Genomic DNA, 23,585 nt, shown 5'->3' on the forward strand with positions numbered 1-23,585 from the left:
ATAACTTGTGGAAAAAGCTATTAGCAAATCAGTCCCATTGCATCTAAATGACATTTCCCGTCACTGTTTCGGGCAGCCCTGACAAATATTTGCCATCATGACAGAGTGTACTTATGGCTTCGGACTTCGTAACGGTACAGATAAGCGTGGCCAGGAGTAGTAATTCTAATGCTTTTGTCATTTTTGTCATAGATTGAAATTAAGGACTACACCCACCTTGATTTTTGATAGCAATCTGGACATAGCAATCATTGCATCTAAATGACATTTCCCGTCACTGTTTCGGGCAGCCCTGATAAATATTTGCCATCATGACAGAGCGTACTTGTGGCTTCGGACTTCGTAACGGTACAGATAAGCGTGGCCAGGAGTAGTAATTCTAATGCTTTTGTCATTTTTGTCATAGATTGAAATTAAGGACTACACCCACCTTGATTTTTGATAGCAATCTGGACAGAGATTTCAAAGGAAACATGAGTAACGCTAGTCTCCAGTCTCTATTTTCATATTGTTATTATTTCTTATATTTAATTTTTATATTTTTTTTGTCTTTCTTTACAATTCTATGTTATTATAATTAAATTAGCATATTTACATATTTTTATATGTTCATGTTTCCGTTTTCATATTTTTGTATTTTAATATTTTTATTATTTAATTTTTTTATATTTTCATATTTCTATGTTATATATTTTTGTGTTTTCATATTTTTAGATTATCTTAATTTCAGATCTTCATATTGTCATATTTTCAAAATTTTATACTTTAATATCACTTTTTATATTTCCAAATTTTCAATATTTTCATATTCTCATGCTTTTATGTTTTATGTTAAGATTAGATTAGATTTTCATGCTTTTATGTTTTATGTAGTCATATTTTTGTATCTTCATTTTTTTAGTTTCATGTTTTCATATTTTTTTTATTTTCATATAGCAATTTTTATACTTTTTTTACATTATATTCTTATGTTTCTTTTTTTCACATTATAAAATTTTTATATTCATAATATATTTATTTTGTAATATACCGCCATCGGGGGTGACAATGGGTCTGGGGGGTGAGAAAGGGTCATCGCTCTCACCATCGGTCATCGCAAAATCGCTCAAAAAGGTCTCTTATATTTTAATCTTCTTGTCCACAGCTACATTCAATCTGCTCTACAAGCATTCTAAGTATTTGAAACAGTGACCCATTCTCACCCCCATTTGACCCATTGTCACCCCACGACGACGGTATATTATTGTATATATTTTATTATATTTATATTATTCTATTATGTACCTTCATATTTTCATGATTTATCATTTTCATAGCCCACTACAAAACATCCCAGGAAGGAAAGCTTCACAACCTGCCATGTAACCTTTATGCAGACGACGTCCTGGCACATAACCTGCTATATGATACTCATAACATTCTAAATAATAATTAAATTCTTTACAATTTCCAGCTTCTTCTACAAGAGATGTACATCCCAAGGTAACTTCGGTTCCTAGTTGATGTTATATTCTACAAATATATATAAAATTTTATATAATTTCTTATCATAATGTTATTCATTTCACTACATATTTATATACAACTACCAAAATAAGAACTTAAAAAGAACGCGGTTCGTATGGTACGATATGTCCACGCATCCTTCAACCCCTGTAGATTCGTGATATGTATCAGGTTGAAGTGACTACTTGAACACGATACATCTCGAAGAATCATCTCTGCGGCAAACACAACGCAGTGGGCCTGGCCTGTTGTGAGCCTCAATATTGACAAAAAAATTATTGGGCGTCATCTAACTTAATGATTTTCCAGGATGCTTTCTTTACACTGGCTGCGTTTATGTTCGATAAGATTAGATTAGATGATAGATTATTTGCTGAGATGGGACAAGAAGGGGAAAGAGAATTTTTTTCTCGCTATATCATAAGACGGATTAACACCCATGAGGCAATACTTGTTTAGTTAACGATCAACTCAGTGTAGCTTTTGACCCCCTTTTGGCCGATTTCAACCAAACTTGGAGCACATATTATTTATCTTAAGCAGACGACGATAGTGAGCAAGGCATGGAAAAGGGGAGGGTGTGATGGAGAAGTTTTGTTTAGTTTTCGATCAACACAGCTCATCATCGAAATTATGGTTTGCCCAGTAAAAAGCAATGATTAATGTGTATCCTTCTAGATGGTGAATGTGATCCATTCTTCAAAAATAGACGTTTGCCCGGAATAAGTCATTGGTGGATGTTTTTCCTTCTTTAGAAATAGACGTTTACCCGGAATAAGCTGATTATGGGTTTGATCCCGTTTTCAAAATCTGTCCATGTTTTTAAATGAAATCTGCCTTCTTTTAATCAAATGATGAAGTATCAATAAGAAAACACAATTATCCTGTTTACCAATTGGTTTATTCATTTTCCGATTGTGAAAAAAAAACTGCGTATCAAACTAGCAGTTCCGAGCAAGGCCGGGTACTACATCTAGTATACTCTGGCCATACGTACCGTTTTTAGACCTTATTGGGCTGTCCCGTCGTAATCTAAAAAATCCTCAATTTGTCCCGTTTTTTCATTGATTCTTCCAAAGATCTCCAACATATTATTCAAACAAATTCAATATTTTAGTGAAAGAATCTTTAACCAAATATTAAAAAAAATGAACGAAACCCATCAAAAAAGTTTAAGATGTTATGTTATTAATGTTGCTTTTAGAAGAATGTTATCTATGCTGTTATGGATTTTGCATGGATCGACTTTTCTTAACAGTTAATGACAACAGGTGACAACGGGAGATTTTTTCATACACTTCCATTTCAATGACTTTTTTCTGCTTATTTCGAAGGCAAATTTAATCAGTAGATTGAACGGAACCGGTAACTTGGTTAGCAAGTAAATCCTGAAAATCAGGTCACGTCAATAAAATGAAGCGCAGGGACAGACATTCTAATTTCCAGATTAAGTTCATTTTCGATTTTTTCTCTTGCAAAGTAGGTAATTCTATTTTTTTATTCAAATTTGCTTTACCACATATTTTTCAACTTTTCAACAACTTCAACCATCCACTGTAAAAATAAACGACGACATTAAAAAATAATTTATAAATCAGCTGAACAAAATCGAGATTAAGACAGTTTCAAGCCAAGGGATTTCGCGCAGAAATTGCATGAGTGCTTTTTGGAAGCAATGGACAAGATTCCCGAAATGTGAGGCTACTTTCAGCGTCATTTAAATCAATTTCAATCAAGAAGGACGGATTTGACATCAATTCACATGCGCCAGCCGTATTTATGAAAATAATTAATATTACAATTTATTATGTTCTTTTCTTGTTGAGATTCTTGTAATTCTTATCCGCAGATCTTCCCTCACTTATATTCATTAAAAAGGGTTTAGCACGGGAAATCAATAATCCCACCCTATTGTTCTTTTCGAATTTGACTTTTGACATTTTTTTTCTTAAAATTATTTTTTCTTATCTCTCTAATGCCCAGACCGGCTTTAGGCAGGGTACTTTGACTATTTTTTGTTATTTTAAATTGTTCAGGATTGGAAAAGTTTTGGATATTGGTCAGGATTTTATTAATCCTTAATGCATGTCTAAAAGTGGATTGAAATAAAATTTCAAAACCCCACATTTTTTTTAAATACTTTGAATAATGCGTAATTTTTTGTTCGTGTTTTTGTCCGTGCCCATTTGAAGAGTGAAATATTTTTAGTTTAGTATTTTTTCACAACTAATTTAATACAATATAAGGTAATGGTGGTCAATGATTCACTCTAAATTTTTTCTCTAACCTCTTACACGGAAAATGAAAACTAAGCGCATAAATTTTGGAATTTTCACAGCTCTTGAATTTTGTTACAAGGTTTTTGACATGTCCCGTTTCGCAAGTGCGTTTGTCCCGTTTTTTCACCGAAATGATCTGGTCAGCCTAATACAATAATGTCCCCGCTACAATCTTCTTCTTCGCTCTACAATTCAACTGGAACTTGAACTGCTTTTCAACTTAGTATTCTATTAGCATTTCCTCAGTTATTAATTGAAAGCTTTTCTATGCCCACCATTACATGAGTATGTATCTTGTGTGTGGCAAGTACAATGGATACACTATGCCTATGACAATCCTACGTCTTTGCCTACAAAGACAAGACAAGACAAGACTACAAAACTTGGCCAAAAAAATCATTTTTGCGACCTCATAGCCTCTGCCATTTAGGGGGTCGGTTTGGGAACATTCTCCCCTATTATTGTTTTAACAAGAGATTTATGTTATTTCAAACGTCATATTTCTTCAATTTCTTTCTATAATTTTATTGGTTTTCAATAAAATATACTTATTTTATTTTATTTTTTATCTAAAAAAAATGATGGGGTTTATTTGCATACAAATTACACAGATAGAAAAAGTTGTTGAAATTTACACGAAAAATAATGCACATAAAGGGAACGCCAAAAAGAGCGTAAATTTAAACGATATTATCGCCTGAATGTATGCAATTTCCATTGCATTATGTCAGTTTTTATTTGATTTATGCTATAGGAATTGACATAATGCTATAGAAATTGCATACATTTAGGGCGAACTTGTTGGAAAAGATCCATGTCCGCCCGGAATAGTGTAATTTTCCGCGTCTATATTTTTTACGCGCTAATTAGTTTTCAGCATTTTTTTCTGTGTATTTCAATTTTAATTTTTTGCCAGCGTTCCATGGAAGTGAGGAGCCAACAACCGCCGATCTGATTTTTTTTTGTATTGGAAATCCAGAATACATTTTAGATAATTCACTTACCTAATTGGAAATATAGTTATTGAAAAATATGAATGTAATTTGTGATAATGTGAATGTTACAAATCATTTCCTTTCCAGATCTAGATCCAGATCCAGAATGGTCAATGTGATATATATCGCAATCGTTGGCATCTTCAAAATATTTGTAAAAATCGAATAAATGTTCTGAAGTCCTACGTTTGTTTATTTTAAAATGAAGCCGATCTTTTTAAAATTTCCTATTTCTATAAAATAAATATGTATGTTTTTACATCGAAGGTTTCGGGCCAAACATTTTCTGAGCAATCCTTCAGGAATTCCTTTTGAAATTCCTCCAGAAAATTTATCAAGCCATTCCTTTATGAAATCCTTCATAAATTTCTTCAGTAATTCATTTGGAATTTTCTTCCCCACGTATCTTTCTAGAATTTCATTTCGGAATTCTTTTAATTCTTTCGGGTTTTCCTTGGAGAATTTTATCGGATATGTCTTTCCGATTTCTATGATTTTCCGAAAGAATTCCCGAATTGAATTTCGATATAATTTTGAAAGGAATTTCCAAAAAAATTCTAATGAGATTCTCAAAAAATCTCTCAAAGACATTAAAGTAGTTCCTGGGAGAATTTATGAAAGTCCCAATTTCCTTCAGGAATTCTTTCTGAAATTCCTTAAAAAAATCATTCGGAATTTTCTAGAATATATCTTATTCTTTTCTTTTCTTTATATATGTAAAAAAAAGTTGGCATTTGTACGACCGCGCATCACTCAAGAATAGACAACCCAAGTTTTGCTAATTTATATCCCTTTTCTTCTTCTATTTACGAGGAAAAATGTTAAGATGAAATGGAATACTTTAAAGATCAATGCCCAATCTTTTCGTTGAAATGGTTTTTCGTACATTTTGCATGATTTTTTTTTCAATTTTGATCATGTATATTTATAAAACAAAGTTGGCATTTGTTCGACCGGACATGACTCAAGAATAGACAGCTCAATTTTTGCTAGTTTATATCCCCTTCTTTTTTTATTTACGATGAAGTTGAAAAAAATTGACAATCGAAATAAAATCTCTCCGATGAAATGGTTTGTCGTGCATTTTGTATGATAATTTCAAATCATGTCATCTAAGTTGACATTATCATGAGATAACGGAAAGATCGATTTTTGTTAATTTTGGTTTGGCTACTAAATTAATTCGAAAAGTGTCATGATAAAATAATGTCAAAAAAAGGATAGATTATTTTGAAAAACCGGTTTGTTTTTTAGATAAATTGTGTACGTAAAAAAATATATCAGCATATTGATCAGTTTTGGGCGAGACAAAGTTCCCCGGGTCAGCTAGTATGTATATAAATGATAAAGGCAAAACATGAAACAAAATGTTGAGACACCATTTTCAGATAAAAAGTTGTCGTCGTCTATTAACCACAATGACTTTGCGAGTTGCTTTAAAAAATGTTACTTCTTTCGACTTCAGCAATTATGTTGAAATAAAATCCCACTGTCAATCTTTCACAATTTGTAACATAAAGAGACGCAACAGGAGATAAAACAAATCTAATTCTCGTTCTTCCCCATTATCCGGGTCAAACTATCAGCATTGATTAAAACGGTATTGCCGTACGATTCCCAATGCGACCCATCATCAACGTCTGGGCCAACGAATCGCCCATTATGAAAATCACTTTCACACCCTCTCCGTAGGAAGCTCTCTACCGTTTCTCAGTCTCCAAAAAGTCGACAGCTGCTTGCTGATAGGAAGTAACCAGTGGCCACCAGACAGAGACGAAAATAATAAAACGAACATCTCTATCATCGTAACATCATCATAAAGTTGCAAAACAAGGATAACAACAACCGTTAGGGCACAAACACACGCACCATGGAAATCTGGTTGGAAAACGGAATGATGGTACATCGGCGCTTTTCCACCCAACTCCACACTACCTGCAACAGAGTCATCAGAGTCGGCTTGACATGAAGAAAGTTGACTTGAATCAGGCAATAGTTACCCATTTGTAGGTATTTCCAAGCAATTTAAAAAAGTTGTCGCTGATTAAAGTTTGCTTGTAACTTAAATCAATGGAGGACTTGTATACGATTCACCTTTATCAATTATTTTTATTTGTGGAAAGTAAAGCGGCCCTGGTTATCAGTGGTTCCTGCTACAGTTTGGTCCCACGTTGTGCTAATCAGCTTTACTTTTTTAACCTGTTGTACATTTCACATTCAAGTGGTCCTCCAAGAGGCTAAACAAAATTTTAAGTTTTTCGAAGTAAAACTCCTGGCAGCTTCCTGTGCCACCAGAGAATAAAATTTAGGAAACCTATATCCTTTTTAGAACAATCATGTTCATGGGTTAATTCGTTCAATTTGTCAGTAATTTGGATGGAGGCTGCGCGCGATGTTTTTTATATTCAAATGTTCGAACCCGAATATTAACCCGAATATCAAATAATTGGCGTGGCATACACTTGTTTTCATCCTACGCACTAACGGGTGCATTACTGTACAACGTAAAACGTGACTCGAGCCTTTTTCATCCTGTGCGGAGGAGAGAAGGAAAATCTCGATTCAACACCCCCTGTGTGCCGGATCCGAAGAGAGGAAGCTCACCATGAATATTGGATTTTGATTGGATGCTAAAAGCAGTAGTACCACATTCATGGGATCGTTTTCATCGGTTTAACAGCATTTGGGTGTCGTTCGTTCCTTTCGGAAGGAGTTCCGCTGCTGCACGGACAAACAGCAACGTTTACCGCCGGGGCGGAAGTTTCCGCCATAGATTTTCGCGTTCCGTCGGCTGTGCTTTATGTATCGGAGTCAATCTCTCCGAAGAGTGATTCTTCCCTGGGGGGATGGAAATAATGCAAAGTGCGCAACCTGTGCATCGAGGATAGGAGGAAACGGTTCCGGTACATTTGCGGCATATTTCAAGTGTCCGTGTCAAGGGACGGGCATTTCGCGCGCGCGTTCCGTTCGTCTCTGCTTTATGTGTGTTAGTTAATGTCGATTGTACGACACTCAATTTGATTACTTTTTATTATTATAATCATTACACAAACATTCAATTGAGTGAACGTGTTAAACGGTAATTCGGATTGCGTAAATCTGAGAGGGGCGCGAGGGACGAATGGTGTTAAATGGATATTGTCAACCGTTGCTGAGCCGTTCCGGGACTGGCGACTTCTGGAGTCCTGACTCCAAGGAGTGAGTGTCATTATCGTTTGGTGAGCCGCGGCAGTTGGTTCAACTTTTGGGATTTAGTGTATTGAAATACGTGATTCTGGCTACTACTGGTGGATAGTTTGTTGGCAACTATAGCGAGAACGACGGCAAATAAAACTTATGGAATATGATATGTGGATAGCAAGGAGTGAATGTGTGTTTACCTGCTGATTTTTACTGGTGTTATTGTTCTGAGCACATATGCTTTGGAAAGTTTTCCGGTGACAGTGCAGATAATTTCCTTGAATGGTGAACGACAAACCTCATACGGATAAACTGTTTATGATACGAGAAAACTTAGTTTACAGTTTTGGCACAGTGAAAAAGTTGTTCTGGCTGTTGAAAATATTTACTTGAACTGCTAGAGACAGTGCGTATGTTCAGAAATGGTGTGTAAAATTGGTTTTGTCATTGGATTACGACATAATCAATCATGAATAACTGAACTTTTAAGAACGAACAGACAAACTTTTGATATTCTTGCTGCTGAACAAAGTGCTATATTTGTAATAAGATAAATTGAAAAAAAAATAGCATAATTTTCAACCATAAAAAAATTAAGGAGGTGGCTAAAACTTGAACCTTCCCTTCATAAGTGCTGCCACCGTGCAAGAAATAACTCCTTAAAAAAGTAGACTTATAGTAGGGGAGGACCCCTAGCGACGGATAACTTCTAATATCGGATACATCTCAAAACATCATTTGCAGAGTTTCCATCATCTAATTTAGCTATTTTAAAGTCCCTTACCTACATGGAATACCAGATCTTTATGTTGTAAGCTTTGTTTATATAAACGAAGAGTTATTCTATTTTGATACATATCAGGTTATTTTCAAGAATTTGTTCGAATTATGAAATGTATCGCAACAGATATGGGTAGGGTAAACAGAGGATTACTCACCCAACCGGCAGGTGTTAGATTTCTGTATTAGAATTCTGTATAAGAATCTACCAAAACCTGTATAAGAACTGGGCATATGCGAAATTGTTAGATTTGTATGTAAGAAAAGCTTACAAAATTGTTAGATTCTTATACAATATTTGTATAAGAATCTAGCAATTTTGCATATGCCCAGTTCTTATACAGATTTGGTAGATTCTAATACAGAATTGTTGGAAAATCTAACAACCGCCGGTTGGGTGTATGCATCTAGTTGAAATATGATTTATATCCTTTTCAGATAAGTGTACCAAAGCCTACAAGCCTGTCAGGAATACCTGTCGGTTAATCTGGGTGAAATTTGTGTATTCTTATACCGAAATACCAAAAACACAAACAAAATCCGTTGACAAGATTTCCGAGGTGCGAGGCCACCTTCATTCATACCCTTTTGCAAGTAGCTCAATTAGTGGTTATGTTGATTCAGATTCATTCATGCCAGAAATCATTTTATCAACAAAATTTAATATAAATTTTAATTCACGCTCACCCGGATATACCCCGTTAGGCAACCAGTTAGTCATAACAAAATTATATAACAACTATATTGCTGCGATTCGCATAAGAGTCCCATGTCGATTTTTTTACGATTTTGATTTTCTTCCAGAAATAAGCTTAAAATGACTTCTTCTTCAAGAAAAACTAATAAAATAAAAGACTTTGTTCCAGAAATTCAAAAATCAAAATCCACTTGTGTTGTCCCATCTTGATATTTATTCGCATAACAGTCACATTCCAGATTTTGAATCACTTTTGCACAGAAAACAAATATTATTATGGCCCATTTAATAGTTCCATAGCAATGTATGCAGATAAAGAATATTAAGCCAAATTTTCAGAAAGATTGAAGGATTTATCAATTTATTAGATTTTTTGGTATTTCTCCATGTAAAACGAGCTTGAAAAATTCAATGCCATATTACTCAAGTTGAAGAAAACTGACATCGGACGCTTATGCGAATAGGGGCAGTATATCAATATGTGTTATAAATAACCAGGGACAAAAAAGTCACTTCAAATACACTCAAACAGGTATAATATCCATAAGAAGGATAGGGTTTGTTTTCATCGTTTTCACGTTTCCCGATGAAAACAAACCATATCCTTTTTATGCACTTGAAAGAGAAAGATGAATTAAACGTCAGCAACCTCTATAGTAACATCCAACACATAATCAAGTCACCCGGTCTTTACAAATTCGAATGTGCGAATGAATAGGAATTTTAAAATTAAAAAATCACTTAAATAAATAAAAAAAACAGGACGGCGTGTGCATTTTGACTTTTTTGCAATCGTTTAAGGATCGAGGAGCAAAAAAGTCAACATTTAATCACTCTAATATGCGAGAACATCAGCAAGCGTTGACTCTTGGATCTTAAACCTGGCACATTGATATTCAATTTGAAATCTCATAATATGATTTCATACGGTAGTGCATGAATTGTTTAGAATTTGTTTAGTATACGAAACAATCACCATTCATTAATGCAAATCAACAACAATTCAAAATATTCATTTCAGCCCCGGTAGATATTCATTTACGCTCGATTAGAGTAAAACGGTATAATGCGCCCACCTGGTCAAAACGCCTCTGTTTGATTTCTAGAAAACTATAACTAATAAAGAGAAAAAATCAGATGCTACCTTTAAATATTTGTAAAACCATCATACTATGTGAATATGACAGTATTTTTACATAATGAAAATAATTGCAAAATTCAAAAAGTTACAAATTTAATGTAACTTTCAATGTTTTTTGCGCAACACTCTGGAGCATACGCTAGCATACTGTCCGCAAAACTTGCACTGGAACACTCAGTCGGGCAACAAAATAACTTTTCTCAGTGGTTAATATGATATAAAAATGCTTCCATCTTCAAAAATGTAACGTTTTTCGAAAATATGTTCGCACCCAGTGATAGGCAGGACGATATGCCCTCACCTACTGGACACAAGCGTGGCGAGCTCAGCAGCAGTTGCTTCCAAATTATAGGGAAACTATCGAAATGTAATGCAAACCTGCTTAAATGGACTTATGTTGGTTTTTGAATGTAGAACGAACCTTTTTAACGAACATAATAAAAAGAACCTTTTTATTATGGCTTAGATAAAACACTAATGAAGGATTGTACTTAATTCGTCTTAGACGGTTGAATACATTCCACTAAAAGAGCTTTATATATTTTTCTGACTAATGAAGGGCTATGAAACGTCTTTGGTTACGGTGGGACGTTTTGTCCAGGCACTTGTGAAATTCATTTTTTCACGATTTTTCAAAATCGTAATCGTTTCTGTAATATTTTTATATGATTACTCACAGGCAATGCATTTGCGTCTTTTTGGACTACCAAATAACACAAAGTTTGCATAAATTGTTTTAAAAAGTAAAAAGCTATCATAGGCATAGCCTTAGGGGGGGTTACTATATAGTGTTACCCTATCAATCGCTTATTTCGGATCAGGCGAGAAATTTGGTTTGGAAGTTTGACAGCAAGCTGCTAGATATTGCATTGATGAGCGTCTGATCGAACCAAACACGAGTCAATGAAAGTCCGCAAGATATTCAATTTGCAAAAGAGAGTTAACCGCGCAGGAGGTTGGTACTTGGATACTGATGGCTTTTCCGCAAACGTGACCTTTAAGTGGTCTTGTTGTGTAGGGGTCTATGCCTATCTAGAGAGTAGGTGGTTGAGGGTTCAAGTCCCTCCAAGACACGTGGATTCTTTTTCGCAAATTTCATATCAATTTGTCCACTTCGAAACATGTGCTGTGCATATACACAGCCAAAATATTAAACAAAAAAATGATTGTCGTACGTCCGAGTTGACGAATAATATGCAATTAATTACGAGTCAATGAGTTGTATAATGAGTGTCAATGCAACTAATAGAAAAAGGAAGATTTCTGTCCCTGCAAATAACAATGTCTGTAATATCTTTTTCTTTGTTCTAAATTCTCTGAACCGGATGAAGAAAAGAAAATTCCAAGATCGACATAACACAATGTGATAAAATTAATACGACTGGCAATACTTTTAACAGAACCAGCGGAAACTTTATTCTTTTCAATAACAAAATTTTCAATAATTATTGTTGTTTTCATCACTACACATCGAGTTATATTTTTGTTCAATTCATAACATATGTATGTAGTAACATTTTGGTACCGGTACCGTGGTACCGTCATATGGGGGGAAGATGATCATTGAGGCGAACATGATCATTTGATGTGTCAGTAAAAAGTGCCTAAATTTTTATGAAACGGTAGTCAGCAATATAATCCGTTCAAGTAATGTTACCGCTAGGTAGAAAATCCGAGTTTTCGATTTTAATCATGAAAATGTATTTTGAGGAAGAAAGAGAGAGATAGTCATAAATGACACTGTTTTTGTTTCAAATATTAACTTTGTAGACTTCTTTACGTAGTAAATTCAACATTCATACGAATAACCTAGTGTATTTTGACGGCTAAATCATAATGATTTTATAGAGCTGACTTGACCAGATTACTCAAAAAATGTGTGATAATTTAATTTATTTTAATAAATGCGAACGCATTTCAGAAAACTAAAGTTGTTAATTATTGCAACGTATAGCAGTACATGTTTTAAAAATATTTGTTTCGATTTAAAATGTAAACATACATTGTTATTGCATGTTTTGTCTTAAAAATGATCATCTTTCCCCCAGATGACGGTACACGTTTTAAAACAATCTCGCTTATAAAACAAAATGCTGTAACAGAATAACAAGTTCTGATATAAATCTGTTACCGTCTACTGGTCGGGTAGGCATATATACGTTATTCATGAACTGTCTCAGTCCATGATATGAAGAAGGCAGAATTAACCCTAACATCCTTTTGCCTACCCGGCCAGTTAGTCATAACTCATAACTAAATCATATCACAATTATATTAATATGTGTTACAAATAACAATATCTACAATAATTTTGTTGTAGATTCTCTATCCCAGAAGAAGAAACGAAAGTTCAAGATCGTCAAAACATGAATATAACACAATGTGATATAAATAATACGAATAGCAATACTAGTAATATAACCAGTGATAATTTTGTTCTTTTCAATAACGCAATTTGTAATAATTTTAGTAATTTTCGTCACTTTTCATGTAACACATCGAGTTATATTTTTGTTCAATTGGAAAGAGCCTCTTGAAAGGAGGCTTCCGAGCCTCTTGAAAGGAGGCTTCCGAGCCTCTTGAAAGGAGGCTTCCGAGCCTCTTGAAAGGAGGCTTCCGAGCCTCTTGAAAGGAGGCTTCCGAGCCTCTTAAAGGAGGCTTCCAGGCCTCTTGAAAGGAGGCTTCCAGGCCTCTTGAAAGGAGGCTTGAGCCTCTTGAAGGGAGGCTTCCAGGCCTCTTGAAAGGAGGCTTCCAGGCCTCTTGAAAGGAGGCTGAGCCTCTTGAAAGGAGGCTTCCAGGCCTCTTGAAAGGAGGCTGAGCCTCTTGAAAGGAGGCTTCCAGGCCTCTTGAAAGGAGGCTTGAGGCCTCTTGAAAGGAGGCTTCCGAGCCTCTTGAAAGGAGGCTTGAGCCTCTTGAAGGAGGCTTCCAGGCCTCTTGAAAGGAGGCTTGAGGCCTCTTGAAGGAGGCTTCCAAGCCTCTTGAAAGGAGGCTGGAGCCTCTTGAAAGGAGGGGCTTCTGAGCCTCTTGAAAGGAGGCTTCTGGAGCCTCTTGAAAGGAGGCTTCTGAGCCTCTTGAAAGGAGGCTTCCGAGCCTCTTGAAAGGAGGCCTGAGCCTCTTGAAAGGAGGCTTCCAAGCCTCTTGAAAGGAGGCTGAGCCTCTTGAAAGGAGGCCTGGGCCTCTTGAAAGGAGGCTTCCGAGCCTCTTGAAGGAGGCTGAGCCTTCTTGAAAGGAGGCTTCGAGCCTCTTGAAAGGAGGCTTCCAGGCCTCTTGAAGGAGGCTTCCGAGGCCTCTTGAAGGAGGCTTCTGAGCCTCTTGAAAGGAGGCTTCCGAGCCTCTTGAAAGGAGGCCTGAGCCTCTTGAAAGGAGGCTTCGAGCCTCTTGAAAGGAGGCTTCCGAGCCTCTTGAAAGGAGCCGGGCCTCTGAGAAGGAGTCCTCCGAGCTGCTTGGAAGAACACAGCAAATAGTTTTGAAAATTCAACGACGTGTGATATTCCATTCAATATTCCATTAAGTTTGACTGAATTTTACAATCAAGCACAATTTAAATCTATTTCGATTTTTTCAAATCGATCTTTCGATCAGAAGATCGTTTGATTGTTACGGTTATTTGCATGCTCCAAATATGTGCATGAAAATACATTAAAAACCACAACATATTTTTATCTGTGAATGCTTCCGAGCTACTTGGAAGAAGGCTTCCGAGAAACGTAGAAGGATGCTTCCAATCCTCTTGCAACGTGGCAACCGAGCTATTCGAAAAAAGCCTTCATGCCTTTCAAACGGAGGCTTCCGAACCTTTAGACTCTAGATTTTAGTTCAGAAGCATATTTTTAACATATTATTCAACATTTTGTTTCGATCAGGTAGATTGCTTTGAAGATTTTTCTAAACTTTTTTAATTCGAAGTTTTGTCCTTTTGATCTTTTGTTCCGCAGCAGTTTGTTCATACACTATGCTGGTTGTTGAAGGCAGGATTCAATTGACCTTGATTTATTGATCGCCATGCAAATTATTTTCAAGTTTCAGACAAAGTTATGAAATAAAAAATACACTAGTATCAAAACTTTGTAAATGAGTTTTGTTTGTAATTGTAATGTACCCCAGGTTGAGAACCACTGCACTAGATGAAAGCTATGAAAGCCGTACAAAAAGTTTAACAAAATGGGAAGAAACTCTTGTCTGAGCTCTTCACATATTCAAAAGAAGGCAGATTTTACTTTTTACATCTATTCCGCCAATTAAATTTTTGTTATGTTCTAGAAATAGATATTTCCGGGGAAAAGTTGTCTTAATCGGGGAAATATCATTTTCGGGGATAGATCATATTCGGGGAAACGTCATTTTAGGAGAAATGTCATATTTGGCGAAATATCATTTCGAATAAATTTCATTTTCGGGAAAAATATTATTTCCGGAGAAATATTAGTTGCGAGGAAATGATATTTTTCGGAGAAATGTTATTTTTGAGGAAACGTCCTTATTGGGGAAATGTTATTTTCGGTGAAATGTCATTTTTGGCGAAATCAAAATTTAGTTTTGGAGAAATATTATTTCCGGAAAATGTTATTTTTGAGAATGTGCCATTTGGTGAATTTTTAAATTTGAGGAATTGGTTCTCGGGAAATTCGGAGTAGCAACTACATACTTATACATAACCTACTACTGTTCATTAGAGTGATTCAAATTTTGACTTTTTCGCTCCCCTATCCTTAAACGATTGGTTTTGTTATTTTATAGTCCTCCCAAATTTTTAGCTGATTTGGATGTAATTTGGTTGTGCACGTGCCGTTTGAAGGTTATATGAAAATTACTATGAGAATTTCCACTTATGTAAAGGATCGTTTCGTGAAGCAGCCCAGAATCTATTTGAATATATTTAACGCATCGCCATCATAGAATAGATCCTAAGCTGAAAGTCAGTTATGGTTGCGAAGCAATCTGACTTTTGTGAGCAAAACTATAAAGAAAACAGAAATGCTCATTATTGATATTGATGTTATTCTTTTACGTGTTAAACTGAATTTCCCAGCATCAAATCGTTTAGCAACAACGACGATATTTTCCCTTGTTAAATTTTCTATGTTGCTAACGTATTCATACATTTTTAGATCTTAATGGGCAATGATGGGGAACGGTTTTTCACAAAAGTTACAGTTTTCATAGTAATTTTCGTGCAAACTTCAAACTGCTTGTGCTCAATCAAATTACATCCAAATTAGCTAAAAATTTAGGACGATTATTAAAATGGTAAATGCCATCGTTTAAGCATAGGGGAGCAAAAAAGTCAAAATTTGAATCACTCTACTGTTCATACTCTATACCTCACCCTTTTCCTAATGATCGTCGCACCCTTTCTATAAAGTCCCAAACGCAATTCAGCGGAACGGCGATACAAACGGAAAATTTGACAGACAATATAAGGGTTAACTGTTTCCGTCTCCGTGTTGCTGTATTGCGTACGGGCCTCAATTGTCTGGTAGGAAATCATTGATTTCAGCGTTAAATTTTGGGTTTTGTTCAGGGGATCCATTATACCCACGGGGTCCATAACATTCACTTCCTACATACATACGTTTGCAAGGAGGGGCAATTTGCCCTGGCTAAGCATGGACTGCTTTTGTGGCTTAGCTATAACGGTTTTCATGGGCGCTTCTACCTCATGCGACAGTTAAATAATATAGCTAGATGATGTGATATTAAAATTAGAAAAAAATCTCAATCATATTGATAATATTCACATTTAAAAAAAAGTGGTGATAGTATGTTAAGTTTCACTAAATGTGAAAAATTTTGGATTTTCCTACATTCCTTTCTATTATTTTAAAACTTTTTTTGCCTAACCTTAATATTTTACGTCTAGTTTTGTTAAGACTATTTCAAACATGGTAAATAAAAGTAAATACCCAAAAATCGTTTTGCCTCGGGAGGGCGTTTTGTGGGGCCTCCTTTTCTAATAATGTTATGCGATGTGATTGCTCTCTGTCATTTGTACAACTTTGTTCAAGGAGGGCACAGGTTGATGAAAATCTTCAACATCTCGGGTTTGCCTGACATTTCCGACTTCGAGCAGGTTCAAACACAGTAGTAAGGGATCAATTGGTTGAAGTTCAGCAAAATTACATCTTTTTAAGTTCTCAGTACTACGAAACTGTGGTTTCTCATAAGCACCAACGTATTTCATCTAAATTTAATAGTATAATTTAATAATAATTTAATAATTTAATAATAATATAATTTAATAATATATTAATATTACACTTACATTTTTTTTATAGGGGAAGATCCATTAATTACGTAACGCAAAAATTGGAAATTTTCAACCCCCCCTCCCCCCTATGTCACACTTTTTGTATGACGCGTCTGAAATTTTTGTATGGGTTGTCACACTTCGCTGGACCCCCCCTCCCCCCTCTAAGCGTTACGTAATTTGTGGACGTTCCCTAGTGAAAACTCTATAAATAATGTGCAGTGCCAAAAACATTAACTTTTAGAAGAACCCAAGCAAAATATAGTGACCCATTCGAAATCATGGAACAACTAGCTCATTTCGTGACGAAATCCTTCGAGTACAACAACAGTCGGGTGCTGGACATTCTCAACATGAGCACCGTTGGGGGCGGAAGCATACGGGGTGGTGGATTGGGTGGCGATGGCGATTTCCACTGCCGAAGCTCCGACCCGGAACTGATGTCGAACAACAGCAGTAGTGTTGGTGAGAATGGCGACCTGGAAGAGGAAATTCACAGCCACGCGCTGGCACAGAGACAGAGTCCGACGGGGCGCGGCAATGGGGACGATGAAGATGAAGAATCGATCGATATCGAAATTACGGATTTGTCGTACAGTAGTGTTGGTAGTAACTGTGGGGTTGGGGGAGCTAATACTGTGTCGAATGGCATCGGAGAGAGTGATAAAGTGAAACCAATGGAGAGCAGATTTGTTAGTAGTACTGGGCATAATAACAATAATGACAGTATTATCAGCAATCGAAATGAAGCTAGTGTGATTAGGAAATATGATAAGTTGCTGGCCATTGAACGAGAGAAATCAAAGCTGGAGGATTTGGAGCATACAATAAGCAAAGCTCCTATAGTTAAAAAGCATGTTCCAAAGAATTGGCTAATCGCCGATTTGGAAGAAGAAAAAGAAGGTAAGAAAAACTTTAAATGTAAGAGTGGCAGGGTGTCTATTAGAGCATTATGAACATCGAGGTAATGGGGTGGTTCAATAATGATGTCACAGGTTTAAGGGGGGGAGGGGGTCTGAGACTTTGTGACAGTACATATACTAGGTATACAAAAAAGCGTGACAGAGGGGGGGGAGGGGGTCTAGAAATCCCAAAAAGTAATGGACGTCATACTTGAATCGCCCCAATAATGTCATTACCCAAGTAACAACAAATCAAAAACCTTGATTTTATTGATAATTTATAATTGTTTTAAAAATAATTTCCATATGCTGATTTGTTTTAAGTGAACTACTCATTAGAATATGTTGTTTCAATATTTTATTATTTCAAAACAGCTTCAAAGCTTTTACAACAGAGCAATCAATTATTCTAGTATTATTCCTTTCACGACATGATCAATATCCTGATACTCTGCGCCGTAAACACAGAAATTGCCTTCTGAGAGTGCCACTCGAAAAAGATGTACATTTAAAGTGTAGTGATTGGACATTTTTAGACGACACATGATTCGAATGAAGTCTCGTCCCATATTCAATTTTTTGAACCATGGACGCTTCGATACCTGTTGGCAAATTTAATACAGCCATCAACCCGTATCCCCACTGGTCCGTTTCTGTTGCCAGCTGATCAAGGTTTCCCGACGCATTTTTCGCCCGACGGTACACGCTGTTTCTATTGAAATCTCGCGTGTGCCAATATCCGTGTTTCTTCACTTTGGCCAACTTTTCCGACTGGATTCCGAGCACGATGTATCGTTTGTGTAGAACAATCAATTCATGTTTCCGAAATTCTTTCAACGCAGCGGATTTCTCGCGACAAAGAAGTGTACACACTCGCTATCCCACCACGGACTGTGTAGTTTCTCCTACGTACCGAAGAATTAGGCACCGGCCGGCGTTGTGCCTGAAGAGCGGTTTCAAGAATCAGCTGGAATAGAAATTGGTACTCTTCTCTTCGGGAAGAATGCTTGGAAATGCTTGTATCGACTGTATGCCATCGATTATGGCCTCTGCATACTTTCCCCAATCGATGTGCTTCGTGAGATCATATGAGAGGTCGATTCCATTGGTCAATACCAAAATAGGAAGTAAAACTTCGAAATTGACGTTTTAATTCTAATTTAGAAAACATTGAAAACGCAGAGCTATTTCATACCAATTTCTGTTATTGAGGTCGTCCCTCCTGTTCGGGCTTCCATCCACTCCTGCGGCAGAACCTCATCTTTCCAAACCTTGGTAATTACCCAGTGCAGCGCTCTATCCAGTACCTCACCATCGTATTTAAATAGCTCTCCTGGTAGTTGGTCAACTCCAGGGGCTTTGTTGTTTTTCAACCTGTCGATCTCCTCCTGGATGTCCTGAAGCTTCGGAGCCGGAGTAGTAATCCTGCGCGCGTGCTCCCAGGTTCATTACCATATCGCCAGCTCACTCTCGTTCGTAAGAAGGTTCTCGTTTGTATCCTTACACATGTCGGGCTGTGCCACGTGGCTCTTACGTGAACGATTCAACTTCTCATAGAACTTTCGTGCGTCATTAAGGCGGTATAGTTGCTCCGTCTCTTCACGATCTTGGTCTTCCTGCTGGCACATTTTGCTCCGAAAAATCGAGTTATGTCTGTTCCGCGCCCGTTGGTATCATGCCTCGTTCGCCATCGTGTGGAGTTACAGCAATCTCGCCCATACTGCATTCTTTTCCTCAACTAATTGCTCACATTCGCCACCATACCAGTGGTTTCTCTGATCCGGGGGCACCATGCCTAGTGCAGCGGTTGCGGTCGATCGAATATCTCTCCAACCATCTTCAAGATACGCTGCGCCTAGTTGCTCTTCCGTTGGGAGTACCCCAAGTAGCACATTTCTATCGAATCTGGTTATAGTAACTTGATTATGACCAAATTCAGTCGAATATCGGTTACGGCAACCGACCTGGAACATGTGTGCTACTAGGGATTACATCCAGCTGCTGCGCGTAGTCTTGGGCTAGTCTACCGTCTTGTAGACGTCCAATGTTTAGCCATGGCGGACGACTCTGACGCGTGTTGTTCACCTCAGCTTGCACATCCTTGCGTGGATTGGCTGCCACCCAATCACGCGTTGGCGCATCTTGCCAAAAACTTTGAAGCCAGTTCCCAGCTCGTTGGTGGTGCCACAGCTTTAGTAGAAAGTAGCCGGTCGATGCCCGCTTTTCCACACTTTCTGTTCTTTTTTATATTTTTTTTAAAATGAAAATTCAAACGTTTTTACACATACAGTCAAAAAATGAGAAAGGTTCACCAAGCGGTTTTTGAGCAACACTTTTTGGAGAATTACAGTTTTTTGCTTATTAGAGCATGAAATGAAATGCGTCTCCATCACTTCAAAATGACCATTACTTAATAAAATACTTCAAGAATGCATGATTGGTCTCAAGTTCAATGCCCATTTTATGATAATGTGTCCGTCGAAAATACATTGAGGAGATGGATATTTAATCTCTGAGTAAAACTTTCAGATTTTCTTAGTTTACCAAAAATATATTTACCCGCAGCGTAGATGCACATTCAACTAATGCTCTGCGATACAAGATTTTTTACAAGACACGAAACAAACCGGAATATTGATTTTTTGTCGAATACCGGAACGAAACAAACTTGTGATAAATCTTGTATATATATAATGAGTCATCTTTATCTCCATAAACTAGCTTATTATTTGAACTGTATCAATTAATAAGCAAAAATAAAACAACATGCTTTTCATGGGTTGGAAATTAATTTATTTATGGACTATTTCAAAAGTATATTCCAAAATAAACTACGATTTTTTCTAGGAAAAAGAATACAAAGCGCTGGAGAAAACAATAACCCGTTATACTAAGATAAAGCAAGTACCTGGGACACAATCATTTCATCCCTTTAAACCTCAAAATGAGCATTACATTATCGTCATACGGTTTTCGTTTCCGGATGAAGAAAAGTGTTTTAAATTATAAGAACTTTTTTGTAGAAATAAAATTATTGACAAAACCAAATATTGGAAAACTGAGAAAATCTGGACTTGTAAAAATGTAGCTTAGAGATAAAATATCCAACTCCTCGACGTATTTTTGACGGTCATTTTATCATTAAATCAAAAGTGAAAACTTTATTATGTTTGGTCAGTTACAACCCTAGCAGTTCCACATGGGTTACGACAACTCATATGTGACCAGATTTAGTCACTATAAAGCTGCTACAACATTTTTTTTCCTGACATGTGGTACTCGGGAAAATCGACAACTTTAATTAATTGATTCAGTTTCATGACCGTTCCTTGCGTATGTAAGCAAAAACAACCCAATCAAACAATCAAATGCATTATCGGAAAATCAGGTGGGTGGCACGACGCCATGTTTTTGCAGCCAACATCTCAGTGTAAAATTCATGATAGTATGTGTTTTGTTTACAAACATCACATTTGATTCGCGAAGTCGAAGCAAATTCTGCTCTTCCCTCCTATGGGAAATCCCATTGCTATCTGTCAGAGTTTGAGTGAAACATGGCCGCCATCTCATCCTCTCTGTTGCTCTACTGTAAAAACCCATAAAGAACTGTCATTGTTTGTGTGAAGAATTTTGCTTCGACTTCGCGAATTCTCATTAGGATACAGAACTGTCAGTGGGATACGGTCGCGCAATGTTGGCTGCAAAACAAACCTATTGTATGAGATAGGGATGCCACCGGGCTGCGGAAAATTCGTTGAAATGCTGAATAATTTATTATATAAATTTTAAAATCACTAAAAAAAAAAGTATTATTAGCGTGCGCGTTTTATGCGATCTTTTTCATTATACCAGAAAGCTTGTGTTTCAATTGTTGTACTTAAGTCGTGTACTAAATCGAGTAGAAGAGCTTGCATGTGTTGATACTTCAAGGCATTTTATGGCATGCTATAGCTTAATTAGGTACTATGTTTCATTACTATTTTAATATTTAGTTTTTTTTGAATGCACAATCGTTATGAAATTCAACTTCGCTTAATTTTCTGTCGAATGTAACTTATTGTGAAAGAATCGAATTTAGAATTACTATGTGAAAAATTGACCAATGTTTTTTATGGGACATGTGTGCACACACACACACGCAGCGAGCACAATACTCTCGGTCTGAACGGCGAGCAGCTGGTAACAGTACTCTCGCGTGCATGCGATGCCACCATGCCTATTAAAGTCCACCCTAGCAATGGGAGGCTACCGGCACATAACATATAGGCATCTTTGCCATGAAATGTGGTCCTTCCATAATTTTGGAACGCTAGCGAACCTAGCGGTGGAAATCAAGCTTTACTGAACAAAGCGCATTAGACAGAGCAGCATCGCATGCTTTGCTTTCTCTTTCTTTCGCCTTGGATATACGGTAGTGCCGTTCGTGGATTGTTGATACACAAAGAGCCTACTTTGAAATTTGCAGTTTGTTCTATGATGCCTATCTGTTTTGTGCTACCGGCTTACTGGTGGACTCAAGCAATTGCAAACCTGCGCCGTGCCTGTCTATGGGCACGGAGGCGGATGCAGCAATCACGCACAGAAGAGGAGCGTGTTGAACGACGGGTGGCGTTCGTGGCTGCTAGAGCCGCTCTGAAGACTGAGATTAGATCAAGCAAAAAGCCTGCTTCGAGAGCCTGTGTCAAAGTGCCAACGCGAATCCATGGGGTGACGCCTATAGGGTATAGACACTATAGCTTCCATAGACGAGCGCAGGAACGGTTGGGTCATTTCGATTAAGTGTGTTTTCCCACTTTTTCACAGTGTACCACGTGAATTTGACGTCACACGCTCCGTTGCTTGGATTGCAATAGTGACGTCATGCTCGTTTGGCTACACTAACTGACAGTTCGTTTGGCTACACTCGCCTTCGCCTCAGCTCGTCTATGGAACCTATAGTGTCTATACTATAGGGTAGTAATAGCCAAGACACGTTGGGTTGGCTCCTACAGAGCGGTCTCCAGAGATGCTGGAACCATGCCATCAAAACGACCATTGCTGAGGCTCCCGAGATGTTCAGATCTGTCATGCAGAGATGCCTGGACGATGGAGTCTTCCCTGAAGCATGGAAAAGGCAGAGCTTGGTCGTATTGCTAAAGAAAGACGGGAAAACCACCGGGAGACCAATATGCCTGCTTGATACGGCGGGGAAGGTGCTCGAGAAGATCATCCTCAACAGGTTGTTGATACGCACGGAGGGTGGATGGTCTATCGAGCTTCCGAAAGGGTAAGTCGACCGTAGACGCTAGAGTTGCGAGCGCGTACCGTACCGTGTTACATGATGCACTTTGCGTCATCACCGGTATGATGCCTATTGACATCGTTATCGGTGAAGACATAGAGTGCTTCGAAATGCGCGGCACGAGAGGCATCCGTAGGACTGTTAGGTTGGCCTCAATTGTCAAATGGCAGCGTGCGTGGGACAGTTCCACTAAAGGTAGATGGACACATAGGTTGATACCGGAGATAGGTACGTGGGTCAAGAGGCGCCATGGGGAAATCACTTTCCACCTGACCCAGGTCCTTACAGTCCATGGTTGCTTCAGACAGTATCCACACCGGTTCGGACACTCGGCCTCGCCCGAGTGTCAGGTGTGCGCAGGTTTAGAGGAAATGGCGGAACACGTGTTGTTCGTGTGTCCGCGTTTTCGCACAATGAGTGACCACATGCTTGCCACATGGGTCTGGACACTACCCCTAGTTCGGACACTAGTTCGGAGGATGTGGGTCTGGACACTAGTTCGGAGGATGTGTAAAGATGAAGTTGGCTGGAACGCCGTTTTATCGGCTATCGTCCAAATCGTCTCGGAGCTACACAG

General features: G+C 37.6%; 1 protein-coding gene across 5 annotated transcripts in view; it reads left to right on the forward strand.

Moving 5' to 3' along the window:
• Positions 1 to 7,727: 7,727 nt before the first annotated feature.
• LOC134217712 (pituitary homeobox homolog Ptx1-like) overlaps positions 7,728 to 23,585 on the forward strand; it is an 81,559-nt gene continuing 65,701 nt past the window's right edge. Inside the window, exons 1-2 of one of the 5 annotated variants that reach the window (XM_062696527.1) lie at positions 7,728 to 7,859; positions 17,023 to 17,728. In XM_062696527.1, coding sequence (XP_062552511.1) covers positions 17,107 to 17,728 — 622 coding nt within the window. In that variant the 5' untranslated portion in view covers positions 7,728 to 7,859; positions 17,023 to 17,106. Of the gene's footprint in view, positions 7,999 to 8,019; positions 8,386 to 17,022; positions 17,729 to 23,585 lie in introns of those variants that run through there. The other 4 variants (XM_062696525.1, XM_062696523.1, XM_062696524.1 and 1 more) reach the window with 4 other exon arrangements.

This window comes from Armigeres subalbatus, chromosome 2, assembly GCF_024139115.2.
Source record: "Armigeres subalbatus isolate Guangzhou_Male chromosome 2, GZ_Asu_2, whole genome shotgun sequence".
NCBI lineage: Eukaryota > Metazoa > Arthropoda > Insecta > Diptera > Culicidae > Armigeres > Armigeres subalbatus.